This window comes from Microcebus murinus, chromosome 10, assembly GCF_040939455.1.
Source record: "Microcebus murinus isolate Inina chromosome 10, M.murinus_Inina_mat1.0, whole genome shotgun sequence".
Classification (NCBI taxonomy): domain Eukaryota; kingdom Metazoa; phylum Chordata; class Mammalia; order Primates; family Cheirogaleidae; genus Microcebus; species Microcebus murinus.
The window spans coordinates 93727283-93743730 of record NC_134113.1 but is presented as its reverse complement, the minus strand read 5'-3'; the positions used below and the strand labels follow the sequence as shown (position 1 = coordinate 93743730).

At 43.3% G+C, this 16448-nt stretch overlaps 2 protein-coding genes across 3 annotated transcripts in view; both read left to right on the top strand.

Annotated features, from left to right (window-relative positions):
• Positions 1-6647, top strand: part of SLC2A3 (solute carrier family 2 member 3) — an 85622-nt gene extending 78975 nt beyond the window's left edge. For both annotated transcript variants that reach the window (XM_020287647.2, XM_012777603.3), the window contains 4 exons: positions 569-673; positions 1625-1726; positions 2523-2726; positions 4143-6647. In XM_020287647.2, the coding sequence (XP_020143236.1) occupies positions 569-673; positions 1625-1726; positions 2523-2726; positions 4143-4355 (624 nt within the window). In that variant the 3' untranslated portion in view covers positions 4356-6647. The remainder of the gene's footprint in view (positions 1-568; positions 674-1624; positions 1727-2522; positions 2727-4142) is intronic.
• LOC142873416 (small ribosomal subunit protein uS13-like) overlaps positions 1-16448 on the top strand; it is a 379862-nt gene that overhangs the window by 177535 nt on the left and 185879 nt on the right. The gene's annotated exons all lie outside the window — the stretch shown is intronic.

The window sequence follows — 16448 nt, the reverse complement described above, 5'->3', positions numbered from 1 at the left end:
AGGAGTTCGAAACCAGCCTGAGCAAGAGCAAGACCCTGTTTCTACTATAATAAATAGAAAGAAATTAATCGGCCAACTAACATATATATATAGAAAAAAATCAGTTGGGCATGGTGGTGTATGCCTGTAGTCCCAGCTGCTCGGGAGGCTGAGGTAGCAGGATTGCTTAAGCCCAGGAGTTTGAGGTTGCTGTGAGTTAGGCTGATACCACGGCATTCACTCTAGCCTGGGCAACAAAGCGAGACTGTCTCAAAAAAAAAAAAAAGAGAAAAAGCACTGGAACCTTTATATAAATTAGTGAAGTGAACATAAGTAAGACTAAATGGAACAGTGGGAGTAAGCATAGTTAAAGGAAAAAATGGAAGTGAGAAGCTAGAATTGAGAAGAATTAAGAGGAGAATGGAGACAGGTACAGAAGATAATTCATTTGCAGAAAGGATATTGTGATTGAACAAAAACCCTGGAAAAAGGACAACTTACCTCCTGGGACTTCTAAGTTTATTTTTTGCAGTTCAATTTAACTGGTGTGCACAGTTGTGTCAAAGTTGTGTCTTTTGTTTTTTATTAGGTATTCTATTACTCAACAGGAATCTTCAAGGACGCAGGTGTTGAGGAGCCAATCTATGCCACCATCGGTGCGGGTGTGGTTAACACTATCTTCACTGTAGTTTCTGTAAGTTGAATGGTTTGATAATTTGGGGATAGACAGAAAAGAAATCTTGCTACAGATGTTCAAAGATGTATTGCATATCCTTCAGCCTCCCTTTCATCCATCATCTAGGAACTTTTTTGTTATTGGGGGGAAGTACAGAAGATATTATACAGGATACTTTAAACTTCAAAGTAGGCAGGGCATGATGGCTCATGCTTGTAATCCTAGCACTCTGGGGGGGCCAAGGTGGGACGATTGCTTGAGTCAGGAGTTCCGAGACCATCCTAAGCAAGAGCGAGACCTTGTTTCTGCTAAAAATAGAAAAATTAGCTGGGCGTCACTGGTGCAGGCCTATAGTCTCAGCTACATGGGAGGCTGAGGCAGGAGGTTTGCTTGAGCCCAGGAATTGGAGGTTTCAGTGAGCTATGATGACACCACTGCACTGTAGCCCGGGCAAGAGAGTGAGACTCGCAGGGCGTGGTGGCTAACACCTGTAATCCTAGCACTCTGGGGAGGCCAAGGCGGACGGAATGCTCGAGGTCAGGAGTTTGAAACCAGCCTGAGCAAGAGTGAGACCTCTTTCTCTACTATAAACAGAAAGAAATTAATTGGCCAGCTAATATATATAGAAAAAAATTAGCCAGGCATGGTGGTGCATGCCTGTAGTCCCAGCTACTCGGGAGGCTGAGGCAGGAGGATCGCTTGAGCCCAGGAGTCTGAGGTTGCTGTGAGCTAGGCTGACACCACAGCACTCACTCTAGCCTGGGCAACAAATCGAGACTCTGTCTCAAAAAAAAAAAAAAAAAAAAGAATAAGACTCTGTCTCAAGAAAAAAACTTTGAATTGATGAAGAGAAGGTATGACTTTAACAAGTACCCTGCTATGGGTGAGGCAGATTTCAGGTAGCTTATATATACAGTATTTTCATGGAAGCGAAAACAGAAGTTTCATGTTATGTTATTCTTCTTCTAGCTGTTTCTGGTGGAAAGGGCAGGAAGAAGGACTCTACATATGATAGGCCTTGGCGGGATGGCTGTCTGTTCTCTCTTCATGACTATTTCTTTGTTATTAAAGGTGAGTGCTCTTTGAGTGAAGAAAAAGGAGGGAAGGAGGAAAAGAGAGAAGTTACAGTTGACTTTCTGTGACAGAGGGGATGGGTTGTTGACTTTGGAGATCATCAATACAGTCAAATTTGAGAGAATCAAGATACCCAGAACTTTTAAGAAAGGTTTATTGTCAGAGATAAACTATTATAATCCTTACATTCATATTGCATTATAGCTTGTAAAATTATCTAATTTGATTCTTAATATTGAGGTAATCCCGTTTTATAGATGATGAAGTGGTCTCAGTGCAAAATGACATGTGAGATGACATAGCTAGGATATAAAAGCCCAATCTAGGCTGGGCGTGGTGGCTCACGCCTGTAATCCTAGCACTCTGGGAGGCGGAGGCGGGTGGATTGTTCGAGGTCAGGAGTTCGAAACCACCTTGATCCGAGACCCCATCTCTACTAAAAATAGAAAGAAATTAATTGACCAACTCAAAATATATATACAAAAAATTAGCCAGGCATGGTGCGCATGCCTCTAGTCCTAGCTACTTGGGAGGCTGAGGCAGGAGGATCACTTGAGCCCAGGAGATTGAGGTTGCTGTGAGCTAGGCTGACGCCACGGCACTCACTCTAGCCTGGGTAACAAAGTGAGACTGTCCCAAAAAAAAAAAAAAAGCCCAATCTAAGGACAGTAACTACATGGTACCACAGGGCAGAAGATACTTGCCACTTGGTCAGCACTCTTCTCTAAGAAGTGGGTCCTAGGTCATGCTGTCCTTGATACTACTAACTTTCCTCTGTTCCTTCCTCTTACAGGATACGTATTCGTGGATGAGCTTTGTCTGTATTGGGGCTATCTTGGTCTTCGTGGCCTTCTTTGAAATTGGACCAGGCCCCATCCCGTGGTTTATTGTGGCTGAACTCTTCAGCCAGGGACCCCGCCCAGCTGCAATGGCAGTGGCTGGTTGTTCCAACTGGACCTCCAACTTTTTAGTTGGGATGCTCTTCCCATCTGCTGCAGTAAGTAAACTCAGCTTATCTTAAAACCACCCCATTTAAGCTAACATGTTTAAAATACACCTTAATAATACAGTAGTCCCTCATCTACAGATGCAGTTACCTGTGGTCCAAAAACATTAAACAATTCATAAGTTTTAAATTGTGCACTGTTCTCAGTAGCCTGATGAAATCTCCTCCATCCAGCCGGGGACTTGAATTACCCTTTGTCCAAAGGATTCACACAGTCTCCACTGCCTGTTAGTCACTTCAGTAGCTGTCTTGGTTATTAGACCATCTATCATGCTATTGCAGTGCTTGTGTTCAAGTCACCCTTATTTTACTTCACAATTGGCTCCAAAGTGCAAGAGTAGTGATGTTGGCAATTCACATATGCCAAAGAGAAGCCGTAAATGGCTTCCTTTAGGTGAAAAGGTGAAAGTTCACCACTTAATGAAAGAAAAAAAATCGTAGCTGAGGTCACTAAGGTCTATGGTAAGAACTAATCATCTGTCCATAAAATTATGAAGAAGAAAATTTGTGCTAGTTTTGCTATCACACCTCAAACTGCAAAAGTTATGGCCACAGTGTAAGATAGGTGCTTAGTTAGGATGGAAAAGGCTAGGCCAGGAGCCCTGTAATCCTAGCACTCTAGGAGGCCTAGGCGGGAGGATCACTCAAGGTCAGGAGTTCAAAACCAGCCTGAGCAAGAATGAGACCGCATCTCTAAAGAAAGGAATTAATTGACCAACTAAAAATATATATAGAAAAAAATTAGCCGGGCATGGTGGCTCATGCCTGTAGTCCCAGCTACTTGGGAGGCTGAGGCAGGAGGATCCCTTGAGCCCAGGGGCGTGAGGTTGCTGTGAGCTAGGCTGACGCCACGGCACTCTAGCCTGGGTAACAGAGCGAGACTGTCTCAAAAAACAAAAAATTGGGCATAGTAAAAGATTAAAAGAATAGTTATAACAATATACTGTAATAAAGTTATGTGGATGTGGTGTCTCTCTCCTTCTCAGAATATCTTATTGTACTATATTCATCCTTCCTTTTCTTGTGATCTGTTGATCTGACAACCAGAATGGCTACTAAGTATCTAGCAGTTGAGTAGCATATACGGCATGGATACACTGGACAAAGGGAGAATTCATGTTCCAGGAGAGATGGCATAAGATTTCGTTATGTTACTCAGAATGACATGCAATTTAAAACTTATGAATTGTTTATTTCTGGAATTTTCTATTTAATATTTGTGGACTGCAGGTAACTGAAACTAGACTGTAAAACCACAGGTAAAGGGGGAACTACTGTAATTACTGATGCTGTGAGGGATTAGATATCAAGGGCTTTGAACCAGATTTTCTCCCTCATTTTTGATGTTATAGTTCATCAATTACCAGATTTTTATATCAACCTTCCTTTTTTCTATCCTTTCACTAGGTCTTTTTTGGAGCCTATGTTTTTATTATCTTCACTGGCTTCCTCGTTGTCTTCTTGATCTTCACCTACTTCAAAGTCCCTGAGACCCGTGGCAGGACTTTTGAGGATATTACACGGGCCTTTGAAGGGCAGGTTGCAGAAAGAGCTGCGAAAACCTCCAACATGGAAATGAACAGCATCCAGCCTTTTAAGGAGTCCCCCACCAATGTCTAAGGCATTCCTCCTTCCACCTCCCTCCCCACATGGAAAAGCAACCTCTCCCTGACTGAGGGAGAGACCTCATCGGATGAACCCAGGACTGCTTCTGACTGCTGCTACTTGACTCCTTTCTCGTCCCGTACACTCCATGGGCACTCAGATGAACACTCCACGAGCACTCCAAATGCTGGGGTTAGTTGGATTCTCAATGGCTTTGTAAATGTTTCATTTCTTGGACATTCTCTTCTGTTTAGGAGAGACCAGGTGAACCTACCTTCATTTCAGGAGGCATTGGCCGCTTGGCATATGACAACTTAGCCAGCTCTTCCTCCCTTAGGTTCTAATATTGCCCCACAAGGGCTTATGGGGAGGAAGAGTAAGGTGCAATTCCCCCAACCTCAGACTTACCAGGAAGCAGATGTACATACGAGTGTGGAAGGCAGAGGGGGATCAAATAAGAGCACCTTCCTTCCTCACTTCTGTACAGCTCTGCACAGCAAGTTAACTTGAGTTTTATTTATTTTACCTTCTGGTTTTATTGCATAAATATTTATTTTTCTAAGTGTAAAGTAATTTTACCAAATAATGAAAACATAAGGAAATTGAGGTTAGAGGGAGGTGTTTAAAGAGAGGTTACAAAGAAGATTCAATGCTAGAGAGGTTAAGGTGCAATAAGAAGGGAAGAATTGAGGGAAAACTTGTAGCTCGATATTAGGGGCATGTGATGTGGTGCCTGAGTTTTGTATGTTGCCCCTTAACAATTTCTGTTCTTCAAATGGGAACTCTTTTTTAAGTTTAATTTCTCAGAAAAGTCGTGTGCCTGTATTAAAAAAAAGCTACTAATTTCCTTTGGAATTTTTTTCTTTAAGATTATAGTTTATACGTAGTATTACTTGAAATGTAGGATTAACTAAGATGGGCATTGTAGTTATTGGCGGTTGAGTTCTAATTTTGAATGGAGTCCAGAAAAGGGAAAGTTTGTTTCTCCCCACACTGGACCAAGCAACTCCTTCCCCTTGTTGTAGACTCATATATTTTTTAAGTGATCCCACCACTCATCTGGTGGGAGAGCACTTCAAATGGGAAACTTTAATTCTTGGTAGAGGTTCAGTATTTCTCCATTTTGTTCTTTAGAGATTTTAGGTGTTTTTCTTTTGTTTTAATCTGTAGTTTAAAAGGAATTCAGAGGCAAATGTGATAGCTAACTTAGAATTTGTAACCTCAGCTCTGGAAGAGGATTTCTCCTGAACGATTATTATCTAGTTTAAATATGTTTTTGCTTTAGGGTTATGGCATGCTTGTCTGTCTGTTACCATGTTACTGTGGTACTATGTCAAGTACCCTTTGGGGACTTGAATCTTTCCAACAGAACACAGTGAAATAGTATGAGTCAATGTGCAGTGTAGCCCACACTTGAGAGTATGAATGTATGTGCACTGTCACTTTGCTCTGAGTGGAAGTAGTTTGTTGGTAATTTGTTTCCTCTGATCTTATAGCCTCCTTTTGAACAGAGTATATTAAACTCACCCCCTCATCCCTAGGTATTTAAATAACACTGCCTCTGCTGGGTGGAATTTGTATCCAGAACTTCAGAATTCAGAAGCATCTGGCTGCCTTTCCAGGCAATGAGGGAAGAACTAACTAAAATATTGAGGTTGAGAGTGGAGGGCTCAGCCTCACGCCAGATTCAGACAATGTGAATAGGAAAGTGAACTCAGGGCGTTGGCCTCTTAAGGGACCTGGAGAGGGACTTTGGGAGAGTGGGAGGCATTCTTTTAAGGGGATAAGAAACAAATAGAAGGTTTGCTTCTACCTCTGGAGCTTTTCAAAGGGTTAGAGGAGATGCAGGGGTTTCCTCCTGCCATAGGTCATGGACAACTCTATTTTCATCTCTGAGTTCTGCAGTATTTTTATAAATGGAGATGGACCCTGATGACCCTCCCCCTCTCTTCCGTTTTTCATAAGTTGTTTGAGCTCCCTTTCCCTCCTTGGTGCTTATAGTTCAGACCCTTTAGCCAAACCCTTGTGAACAACAGTATTTTTAGTCTTCAGTTCTCGCCATTCCCTCTGGTCATTGAGCCTTTGGATAAAACCTCATGTAGCTATGGAGCACGGTTTTGTTGGAAAAGATGACTTTCCTCTCACTGCATCTCTACTGACTCCTCCACTGGTGGGTTGGCAGTAAGGCAGGGTGGAAGTTTTCTCATTTCTCTGTGACCAGATTGTGAATATTTCTATATGGATTTTCTATTATTAATGTTACTGTAGTTCTCTGTTTAAAAATAAAAATTCTGAATGTACATAAGACATCATAGGTGCATTATTTATTTTCTGTCCTTCCTGTAACAACAAAATCAGCTTTAAATCAGTACCTGTTGTGACCTGGAGCCTGAAGCAAGCAAGTTTCTTAGAGTCTCATACACAGAAAAGTAGCAGCAATATGTGTTTTTTGGTTTTTGAGACAGTATCTCACTCTGTTGCCCTGGCTAGAGTGCCGTGGCATCGGCCTAGCTCACAGCAACCTCAAACTCCTGGGCTCAAGCAATCCTCCTGCCTCAGCCTCCCGAGTAGCCGGCACTACAGGCATGTGCCACCATGCCAGGCAAATTTTATATATATATATTAGTTGGCCAATTAATTTCTATTTATAGTAGAGACAGGGTTTCCCTCTTGCACAGGCTGGTTTTGAACTCCTGACCTCGAGCAATCATCCCACCTCTGCCTCCCATAGTGCTAGGATTACAGGCGTGAGCCACCACGCCTGGCCATTCAGTAACAAATGTGTCTTTTTGAGCCCTGCAGCGGCATGGCTGATTTGTGGGTCCCGCCCCACCCCACTCCCTCGGGTACCAGGCCCCAGCCCTGGAGAGCAGGCCGCCCAGACCCGCCCCAACCCTGCAGGCCTGCCTGGCAGCGCTGGGCCTCCCGAGTCCCGTCGCGCTGGCTGCGGAAACCTCTTTGCTGTAACCCAGGATATGCCTGGAGGCCAGCAAACCTTCAAATGCAGGTAAGTGACTTTAACTGCCCTTTCTGGATTGCTCTAGATTTTGTGACTTCATTGATAGGATTTAGATTTCAGATATAAAATTTAATATCCATGTTTTTTTTTTTTTGAGAGTCTCTTTTTTTTTTTTTTTTGAGACAGCGTCTCGCTTTGTTGTCCAGGCTAGAGTGAGTGCTGTGGCGTCAGCCTAGCTCACAGCAACCTCAAACTCCTGGGCTCGAGCGATCCTTCTGCCTCAGCCTCCCGAGTAGCTGGGGCTACAGGCATACGCCACCATGCCCGGCTAATTTTTATATATATATATATATCAGTTGGCCAATTAATTTCTTTCTATTTATAGTAGAGACGGGGGTCTCGCTCTTGCTCAGGCTGGTTTTTTTTTTTTTTTTTTTTTTTTGAGACAGAGTCTCACTTTGTTGTCCAGGCTAGAGTGAGTGCCGTGGCGTCAGCCTAGCTCACAGCAACCTCAAACTCCTGGGCTTGAGTGATCCTTCTGCCTCAGCCTCCCGAGTAGCTGGGACTACAGGCATGCGCCACCATGCCCGGCTAATTTTTTATATATATATCAGTTGGCCAATTAATTTCTTTCTATTTATAGTAGAGACGGGGTCTCGCTCTTGCTCAGGCTGGTTTTGAACTCCTGACCTTGAGCAATCCGCCCGCCTCGGCCTCCCAAGAGCTAGGATTACAGGCGTGAGCCACCGCGCCCGGCTGAGAGTCTCATTTTGTTGCCCAGGCTAGAGTGAGTGCCATGGCGTCAGCCTAGCTCACAGCAACCTTAAACTTCTGCACTTAAGCAATCCTCCTGCCTCAGCCTCCGGAGTAGCTGGGACTACAGGCATGCACCACCATGCCCGGCTAATTTTTTCTATATATATTAGTTGGCCAATTAATTTCTTTCTGTTTATAGTAGAGACAGGGTCTGGGTCTCGCTCAGGCCGGTTTCGAACTCCTGACCTCGAGCAATCAACCCGCCTTGGCCTCCCCGAGAGCTAGGATTACAGGCGTGACCCACCACGCCTGGTGTATAATACAGTATTTTTAAAAGAGATCCCTTGGCCGGGCAGGGTGGCTCACGCTTGTAATCCTAGCACTCTGGGAGGCCAAGGTGGGCGGTTTGCTCGAGGTCAGGAGTTCGAAACCAGCCTGAGCAAGAGTAGGACCCTATCTCTACTAAAAATAGAACGAAATTAATTGGCCAACTAAAAATATATAAAAAAATTAGCTGGGCATGGTGGCACTACCTGTAGTCCCAGCTACTTGGGAGGCCAAGGCAGAAAGAAGGATTGTTTGAGCCCAGCAGTTTGAGGTTGCTGTGAGCTAGGCTGATGCCACTCTAGTCAGAGCAGCAGAGTTGAGACTCTGTCTCAAAAAACAAACAAAAAACTAGTGTATTATAGTCTTCTCCCTTTTCATGGATTTGGGAAGTATTGATCGTGGACTTTTCCCAGAAAGGTTTCACAGAGCATGGAGGATACAAGACAAGGTTTAAGTAGTCTAAAAGGAGATCCTTGCATAAAAGGTGAAAAACATACGCCGGGCGTGGTGGCTCACGCCTGTAATCCTAGCACTTTGGGAGGCCGAGGCGGGCGGATTGCTCAAGGTCAGGAGTTCGAAACCAGCCTGAGCGAGACCCCGTCTCTACCAAAAATAGAAATAAATTAATTGACCAACTAAAAATATATATACAAAAAATTAGCCGGGCATGGTGGCGCATGCCTGTAGTCCCAGCTACTTGGGAGGCTGAGGCAGAAGGATCGCTGAGCCCCGGAGATTGAGGTTGCTGTGAGCCAGGCTGACGCCACGGCACTCACTCTAGCCTGGGCAACAAAGTGAGACTCTGTCTCAAAAAAATAAAAAAATAAAATAAATAAATAAAAAAAAAAAGGTGAAAAACAGAAACCCATGTTTCAGAAGACAGCAATTTTTTGCTTTTTGACCTTAGCACTAGACAGAAGAGGGAAAAAAACACACTAAGAATTTTGACTATATGTTGGTCCCCATGCAGCTTTACTGCCTGGTTTCACGCTGCCTGTGTGATTAAGAAACTACAAATGGAAAACACAACTTAAAGTGGTCCTCGGTTAATGCGGCTCCTAAACAACTGACAGAGCAAACAGACATTTTCTGGAGGAATGCAAGTTCAACTTAGGGTTTAAAGTAGTCAAAATTATTAAAATGACTATTAAATACATAAGCTCTAAGATACACAGATGTTGGAGAGAAGAAAAGAAAAAAAAGTAATAAAACTTTATATTAAAAAATTTACCAGCCTGAGCAAGAGCAAGACCCCGTCTCTACTATAAATAGAAAGAAATTAATTGGCCAACTGATATATATAGAAAATTAGCCGGGCATGGTGGCGCATGCCTGTAGTCCCAGCTACTCGGGAGGCTGAGGCAGGAGGATTGCTTGAGCCCAGGAGTTTGAGGTTGCTGTGAGCTAGGCTGACGCCACAGCACTCACTCTAGCCTGGTCAACAAAGCGAGACTCTGTCTCAAAAAAAAAAAAAAAATTTAAATAAGTAAATGCATAAGCCTTAGAGATGATAAATCCCTAACAAGTAAAGGGGGAAAACCAGACTACATAAAGAAAAAAAACAAAAAAAAAACCCCAACCAACTTTTAAAAAGTAGACAAGAGGTTGAGATGAGAAGGAAAACAGAAAAAGCTGTACAAAATAGAAAGCAGATAACAGGATGATAGAAACAAACCTATTTCTATAAGCGTAGCAAATGTAAACAGAATTCTTCAGTTAATAGAAAAAGATATCAGATTAGATTTTTTTTTTTTTTTTTTTTTTTTGAGACAGAGTCTCACTTTGTTGCCCAGGCTAGAGTGAGTGCCATGGCATCAGCCTAGCTCACAGCAACCTCAAACTCCTGGGCTCAAGCGATCCTGCTGCCTCAGCCTCCCGAGTAGCTGGGACTACAGGCATGCGCCACCATGCCCGGCTAATTTTTTGTATATATATTTTTAGTTGGTCAATTAATTTATTTCTATTTTTGGTAGAGACGGGGTCTCGCTCAGGCTGGTTTCGAACTCCTGACCTTGAGCAATCAGCCCGCCTCGGCCTCCCAAAGTGCTAGGATTACAGGCGTGAGCCACCACGCCCGGCTCAGATTAGATTTTTACTATGTATCTTTAGCCTGTTACATCTAAAACATAAGGATGGAGCAAGATTGGAAATAAGGCTGAAATTAGGTGAAGACTTCTTACTATTAAAAGAAAACAAAGGCTGAAAAAAGGTAGACAAATATAGGGTGGGTGTGGTGGCTCATGCCGGTAATCCTAGCACTCTGGGAGGCTGAGGTGGGAGGTTCCTTTGAGCTCAGGAGTTTGAGTCCAGCCTGAGCAAGAGTGAGACCCCGTCTCTACTGAAAAATAGAAAAAATTAGCCGGGCATGGTGCCGCCTTCCTGTAGTCCCAGCTACTGGGGAGGCTGAGGCAGGAGGATCGCTTGAGCCCAGGAGTTTGAGGTTGGTGTGAGCTAGGCTGACGCCACAGCACCCACTCTAGCCTGGGCAACAAAGCGAGACTCTGTCTCAGAAAAAAATAAAAGATAGGCAAGTACTAACCAAGAGAAAGCTGGTCATCCATATGGATGGGTCTCAAACTGCAATTACTAAGGCAAAAAGCATGACTGAAACAAAAAGGGTATCTTCATAATGATAACATATTTAATTCACCGTGAGTATATTTTACTCATATAGATAATATAACAATTCTAAATTTGTATATATTTAATAGCAAAGTATTAAAAAATAAAAAGCAAAAATAGAAGTCAAGGAGAAATGGCCACTCTACCATTACAAATTTTCACAAACCTCTTTCAACACATAATAGATCAAGCAGACAAAAAGAAGAAAGAAAATCAGTAATTAACAACTGTAATATAATGGGTATATATCTAGAACATTGTATCCAACATTTGGAAAAATACACTTTTTTTTACTTTTGGCTGGTCAAGTGAGGCAGTGGGAGTGGAGAAAGAACAAATAAATCTGTAACTGGTTGTGACCAATTAGTCGTAAACACCACTGCAGTTGGACTAGCCCACATTCTTTCCAAGCACACATGGAACATTAGTACAATTAACTGTGTGCAAAGCCATAAATCTAGTCTCAACAAATTCCAAAGGAACAATACATTAAACACCTGAACGCAATGCAATTATGTTAGGATATTAGTAATGATAAAAAGCAAAAGCTGGCCGGGCGAGCTGGCTCACGCCTGTAATCCTAGCACTCTGGGAGGCCGAGGCGGGAGGATGGCTCAAGGTCAGGAGTTCAAAACCAGCCTGAGCAAGAGCGAGACCCTAGCTCTACTAAAAATAGAAAGAAATCAATTGGCCAACTAACATATATAGAAAAAATTAGCCGGGCATGGTGGCGCATGCCTGTGGTCCCAGCTACTCGGGAGGCTGAGGCAGGAGGATTGCTTGAGCCCAGGAGTCTGAGGTTGCTGTGAGCTAGGCTGACGCCATGGCACTCACTCTAGCCTGGGCAACAAAATGAGACTCTGTCTCAAAAAAAAAAAAAAAAAAAAAGGAAAGAAAAGAAAAAAGGTCAAATATATAGTTGAAATAAAGGAAATATCTCCTGAGTCACAGTTCACAAAATTAAAAAAAGAAAGGAAAAGAAATAACAGTGTTTAAAGGACAAAGAAGAGTTTAACATTGATATCTATAAATGTACTATAATGTTTGTCCAAAGGAGTTAAACATTAAGCATGTTTTCTGTTAATTGAATTTTTATCTTAATTCGTGACTTAGAGTTGTTTTTATTGTGATAAGGCCTATTTGCTTCTTATAGTCAAGTAAGATAAGGACTGAGAATTGCCCTGGATTTAGCAATATGGGGCTCATTAGTGATTTTTTTTTTTTAAAGACAGAGTCTCACTCTGTTGCCTGGGCTAGGGTGCTGTGGCTTCAGACTAGCCCACAGCAACCTCAAACTTATGGGCTCAAGCGATCCTCCTGCCTCAGCCTTTCAAGTAGCTGGGACTACAGGCATGCGCCACCATGCCTGGCTAATTTTTTCTATTTTTATTAGAAACGGGGAGGCCGGGTGCGGTGGCTCACGCCTGTAATCCTAGCACTCTGGGAGGCTGAGGCGGGTGGATTGCTCGAGGTCAGGAGTTCGAAACCAGCCTGAGCAAGAGCGAGACCCCGTCTCTACTATAAATACAAAGAAATTAATTGGCCAACTAATACATATAGAAAAAATTAGCCGGGCCTGTAGTCCCAGCTACTCGGGAGGCTGCAGAGGATTGCTTGAGCCCAGGAGTTTGAGGTTGCTGTGAGCTAGGCTGATGCCATGGCACTCACTCTAGCCTGGGCAACAAAGTGAGACTCTGTTTCAAAAAAAAAAAAAGAAAAAGAAAAAAGAAACGGGGTCTCGCTCTTGCTGGGGCTGGTCTTCAACTCCTGAGTTCAAGTGATCCTCCCACCTCGGCCTCCCAGAGTTCTAGGATTAAATGTGTGAGCCACCGGGCCGGCCCCATTAGTGATCTTGACAGGAACAGTTTTGGCAGAGCAGTGTGGTTGAAAACCTGGTCATTATGGGTTCCAAACAGAATGAGAGAATATCAGAGAAAATACGCTTTAAGAAAAGAAGTATTAAAAGAGAACAACAGGATGATAAAATAATCTTTTTTTTAATTTCAGCATATTATGGCGGTACAAATGTTTAGGTTATGTGTGTTGCCTTGTCCCCCCTTCCCCCCTAGAGTCAGAACTTCAAGTGTGTTCGTCCCCCAGATAGTGCCTCCCAAATAGCTGGGATTGTAGGTGCACACCATTGCCCCCCCAGCTCAAAACTTAGCTCTTTGAAAAGATCAATAAAATTGATAACTACTAAGAAGACTGACCTAGAAACAAAGAGAGAAAATACATTTGCCAATATCAGAAATAAAAATGTCTGGGAGGCCGAGGCGGGCGGATTGCTCAAGGTCAGGAGTTCAAAACCAGCCTGAGCAAGAGCGAGACCCTGTCTCTACTTTAAAAAAATAGAAATTAATTGGCCAACTAAAATATATATAAAAAAATTAGCCGGGCATGGTGGCGCATGCCTGTAGTCCCAGCTACTCCAGAGGCTGAGACAGGAGGATTGCTTGAGCCCAAGAATTCGAGGCTGCAGTAGGCTGCAGTGAGCTGTCATAGTGGAGCACACTGCACTCCAACCTGGGCAGCAGAGCCAGACCTGATTTCTAAAAAAAAAAATTTTTGGAAGGCACTGTTAATAAAAGACCATGAGATCCATGGAAGAAGGAAGCTGTCCATGTGCAAAAATCTCTCAAACATTTGTCTAAAACAAAAATTTAACCTCCTAGGCTTCATTACTCATGCCTGTAATCCTAGCACTTTGAGAGACCAAGGCAGGGGATTGCTTGAGGCCAGGAGTTCAAGACCAGCCTGGGCAACACAGCAAGGCCCCATCTCAGTAAAAAAATTTAAAACATTAGCCAAGAGCAGTTATTGCTCATACCTATAATCCCAGCTATTGCAGAGAATGAGTAGGAGGATTGTTTAAACCCTAGAGGTCCAGCCTGGATGACCGAGTGAGACCCTATAAACAAACAAAAAATTTTTCGCATTGTTTCAAGCAGTAAAGCAGAGGTTGACAGTCCTAAATTCCTGGTCAATTAAGTGATTCTCTAACCAGCAAAATGGTGTTCTAATGTCAACTGATTAATGTTTTCTTTTTACTTTCTTTGGGCTTAATTTGCTGTTCTCATAACTTCTTGAGATCAAAGTCTCAACCTTTTGTCTTTTCTGATACATGTATATTTAACCACTTCGGTACGAGCGTCAGCTATAGTTGATAGCCACAGATGAACGCGCACAGCCGGGCGTCCACTTTAGTCTATAATTTTGAATTGACTTTTCTAATTTTTCAGTTATCAAAATAAAATTGTGAACATTTAAAAATAACGTAATGAAAACATATGTGTATATGTTACCTATTCTGGTTTACATTACAAGTAAAGCTGCCTGTAAAGTAAAACAAGCTTTCAGGGCTTTCAAGCTGTCCCCGTCACACAAGAGCAAAACGGAGTGGCCGTCAGTGCACAGCACAGACCACCGTGCGACTGTGAGTGCCGCCGCGGGCCAGGTGTCGCGGCCGGTGAGCACCCTCCAAAGTGGTTAAAGCTATAAATTCCCTTAAAGCACAGTGTTTTTTTTTGTGTGTGTGTTTTTTCTTTTTTTTGAGACAGAGTCTCACTTTGTTGCCCAGGCTAGAGTGAGTGCCGTGGCGTCAGCCTAGCTCACAGCAACCTCACACTCCTGGGCTCAAGCAATCCTCCTGCCTCAGCCTCCCGAGTAGCTGGGACTACAGGCATGTGCCACCATGCCCAGCTAATTTTTTTCCTATATATTTTTAGTTGGCCAATTAATTTCTTTCTATTTATAGTAGAGACGGTGTCTCATTCTTGCTCAGGCTGGTCTCGAACTCCTGACCTCGAGCAATCTGCCCACCTCGGCCTCCTAGGGTGCTAGGATTACAGGCATGAGCCACCTCGCCCAGCCAGGGGAGAACTCTTTTTTTTTTTTTTTATTGCGGCATATTATGGGGGTACAGATTTTAAGGTTTCAATAAATGCCCATTCCCCCCCTCCCCGCAGGGGAGAACTCTTGACAGCAAGAATACTATAAAAGAAATGAGATTCGAAATATTGAACATAAACTCTTCCCAAGCCCCTTGCTGACAGCTGGAGCATTCGTGTGTAGGGATGATTCCAGGGCCCTCAGTGAAAAGCACGAAGACACTACAGAGTCTATTCCAGAAAGACAGAGCTAGCTCAGCAGGGCAAGATCCGTCATTTCTACTGCTTTAAAATAATTTAAAAACTGAGTTTATTCCTCACCCTCTCACAGCTCAGGTGGCAGCTAAAGAGTTATGGCTGGAAGTGCTCAAAGCCAACAGACCACTTTGAAACTAGAAGGCAATCCTGCCAAAAAAAAAACAAACAAAAAAAACCCAACCCTCCCCACCAAGAAACACATTATTTATTTGGTGAGAGAAACAAATTGTTTATTTGGAAAGAGAGAAAGTGATCCTGAAAATTTGAGTATAATCTCTGCTGAAATTGCTGGCTGGCCAGCAGCAAGTTTTGCAGGCACAGATAAGTCTCCAGGCTAAAAAGCAGTGGTGGAAAGCCAGAGAGCAGCGTAGGCAGGAAGACAAAGTTTGCCTACAAGAACCAAAAAAACCCAAACATTAAAGCAAAAGTCCCCAGAAGAATACAACAGAATCCAGAATCACTACAACATATGTTTACAACATCAAGTTTTTAACCCAAAACTTCACCCCCACAGAAGGGTGGGCTGTGACCCACTCCTAGAGACGGGAGGTAGGTCCGGGAGCCTGCCTCCCCGTGGTCATGCTGTTGGATGCCCCGCACTGTCCCCTCCTGTAACTGTGCCAGACATTCTCATTCTAGTGAGCTCTGAATTTCCCCCACCTAATTCATGACCTTGTTCGCAAATCTCCATAAGGATCTCTTGTAAACTGTTGGGGAAGCTGACGCCAATAGTAGGACCCAGAAACTGTTCAGCATATCTTCTCCCGCCGGCCTTTGTTCAACAGCGGCCCTCTCTATACACACTTATGGGCTGGCTCCACACTTTTTAAAAACTAAATGGGTTTCTGGTGCTCGTTGAAGTTGGAGAAAAATAAAAAAAGATTTTAAAAAACCAATAAAACTAAATAGGTGGCCAGGCGCGGTGGCTCACGCCTGTAATCCTAGCACTCTGGGAGGCTGAGGTGGGCGGATTGCTCGAGGTCAGGAGTTCAAAACCAGCCTGAGCAAGAGCGAGACCCCGTCTCTACTATAAATAGAAAGAAATTAATTGGCCAACTAATATATAGAAAAAATTATCTGGGCAGGTTGGCACATGCCTGTAATCCCAGCTACTCAGGAGATTGAGGGAGCAGGATTGCTGGAGCTCAGGAGTCTGAGGTTACTGTGAGCTAGGCTGATGCCTTTGCTCCTCACTCTAGCCTGGGAAACAAAGTGAGACTCTGTCTCAAAAAAAAAAAAGTGTTTGTTGAGTAAATGAATGCATTTATGGCATTAATTAATATGGTACATCCTGCATCC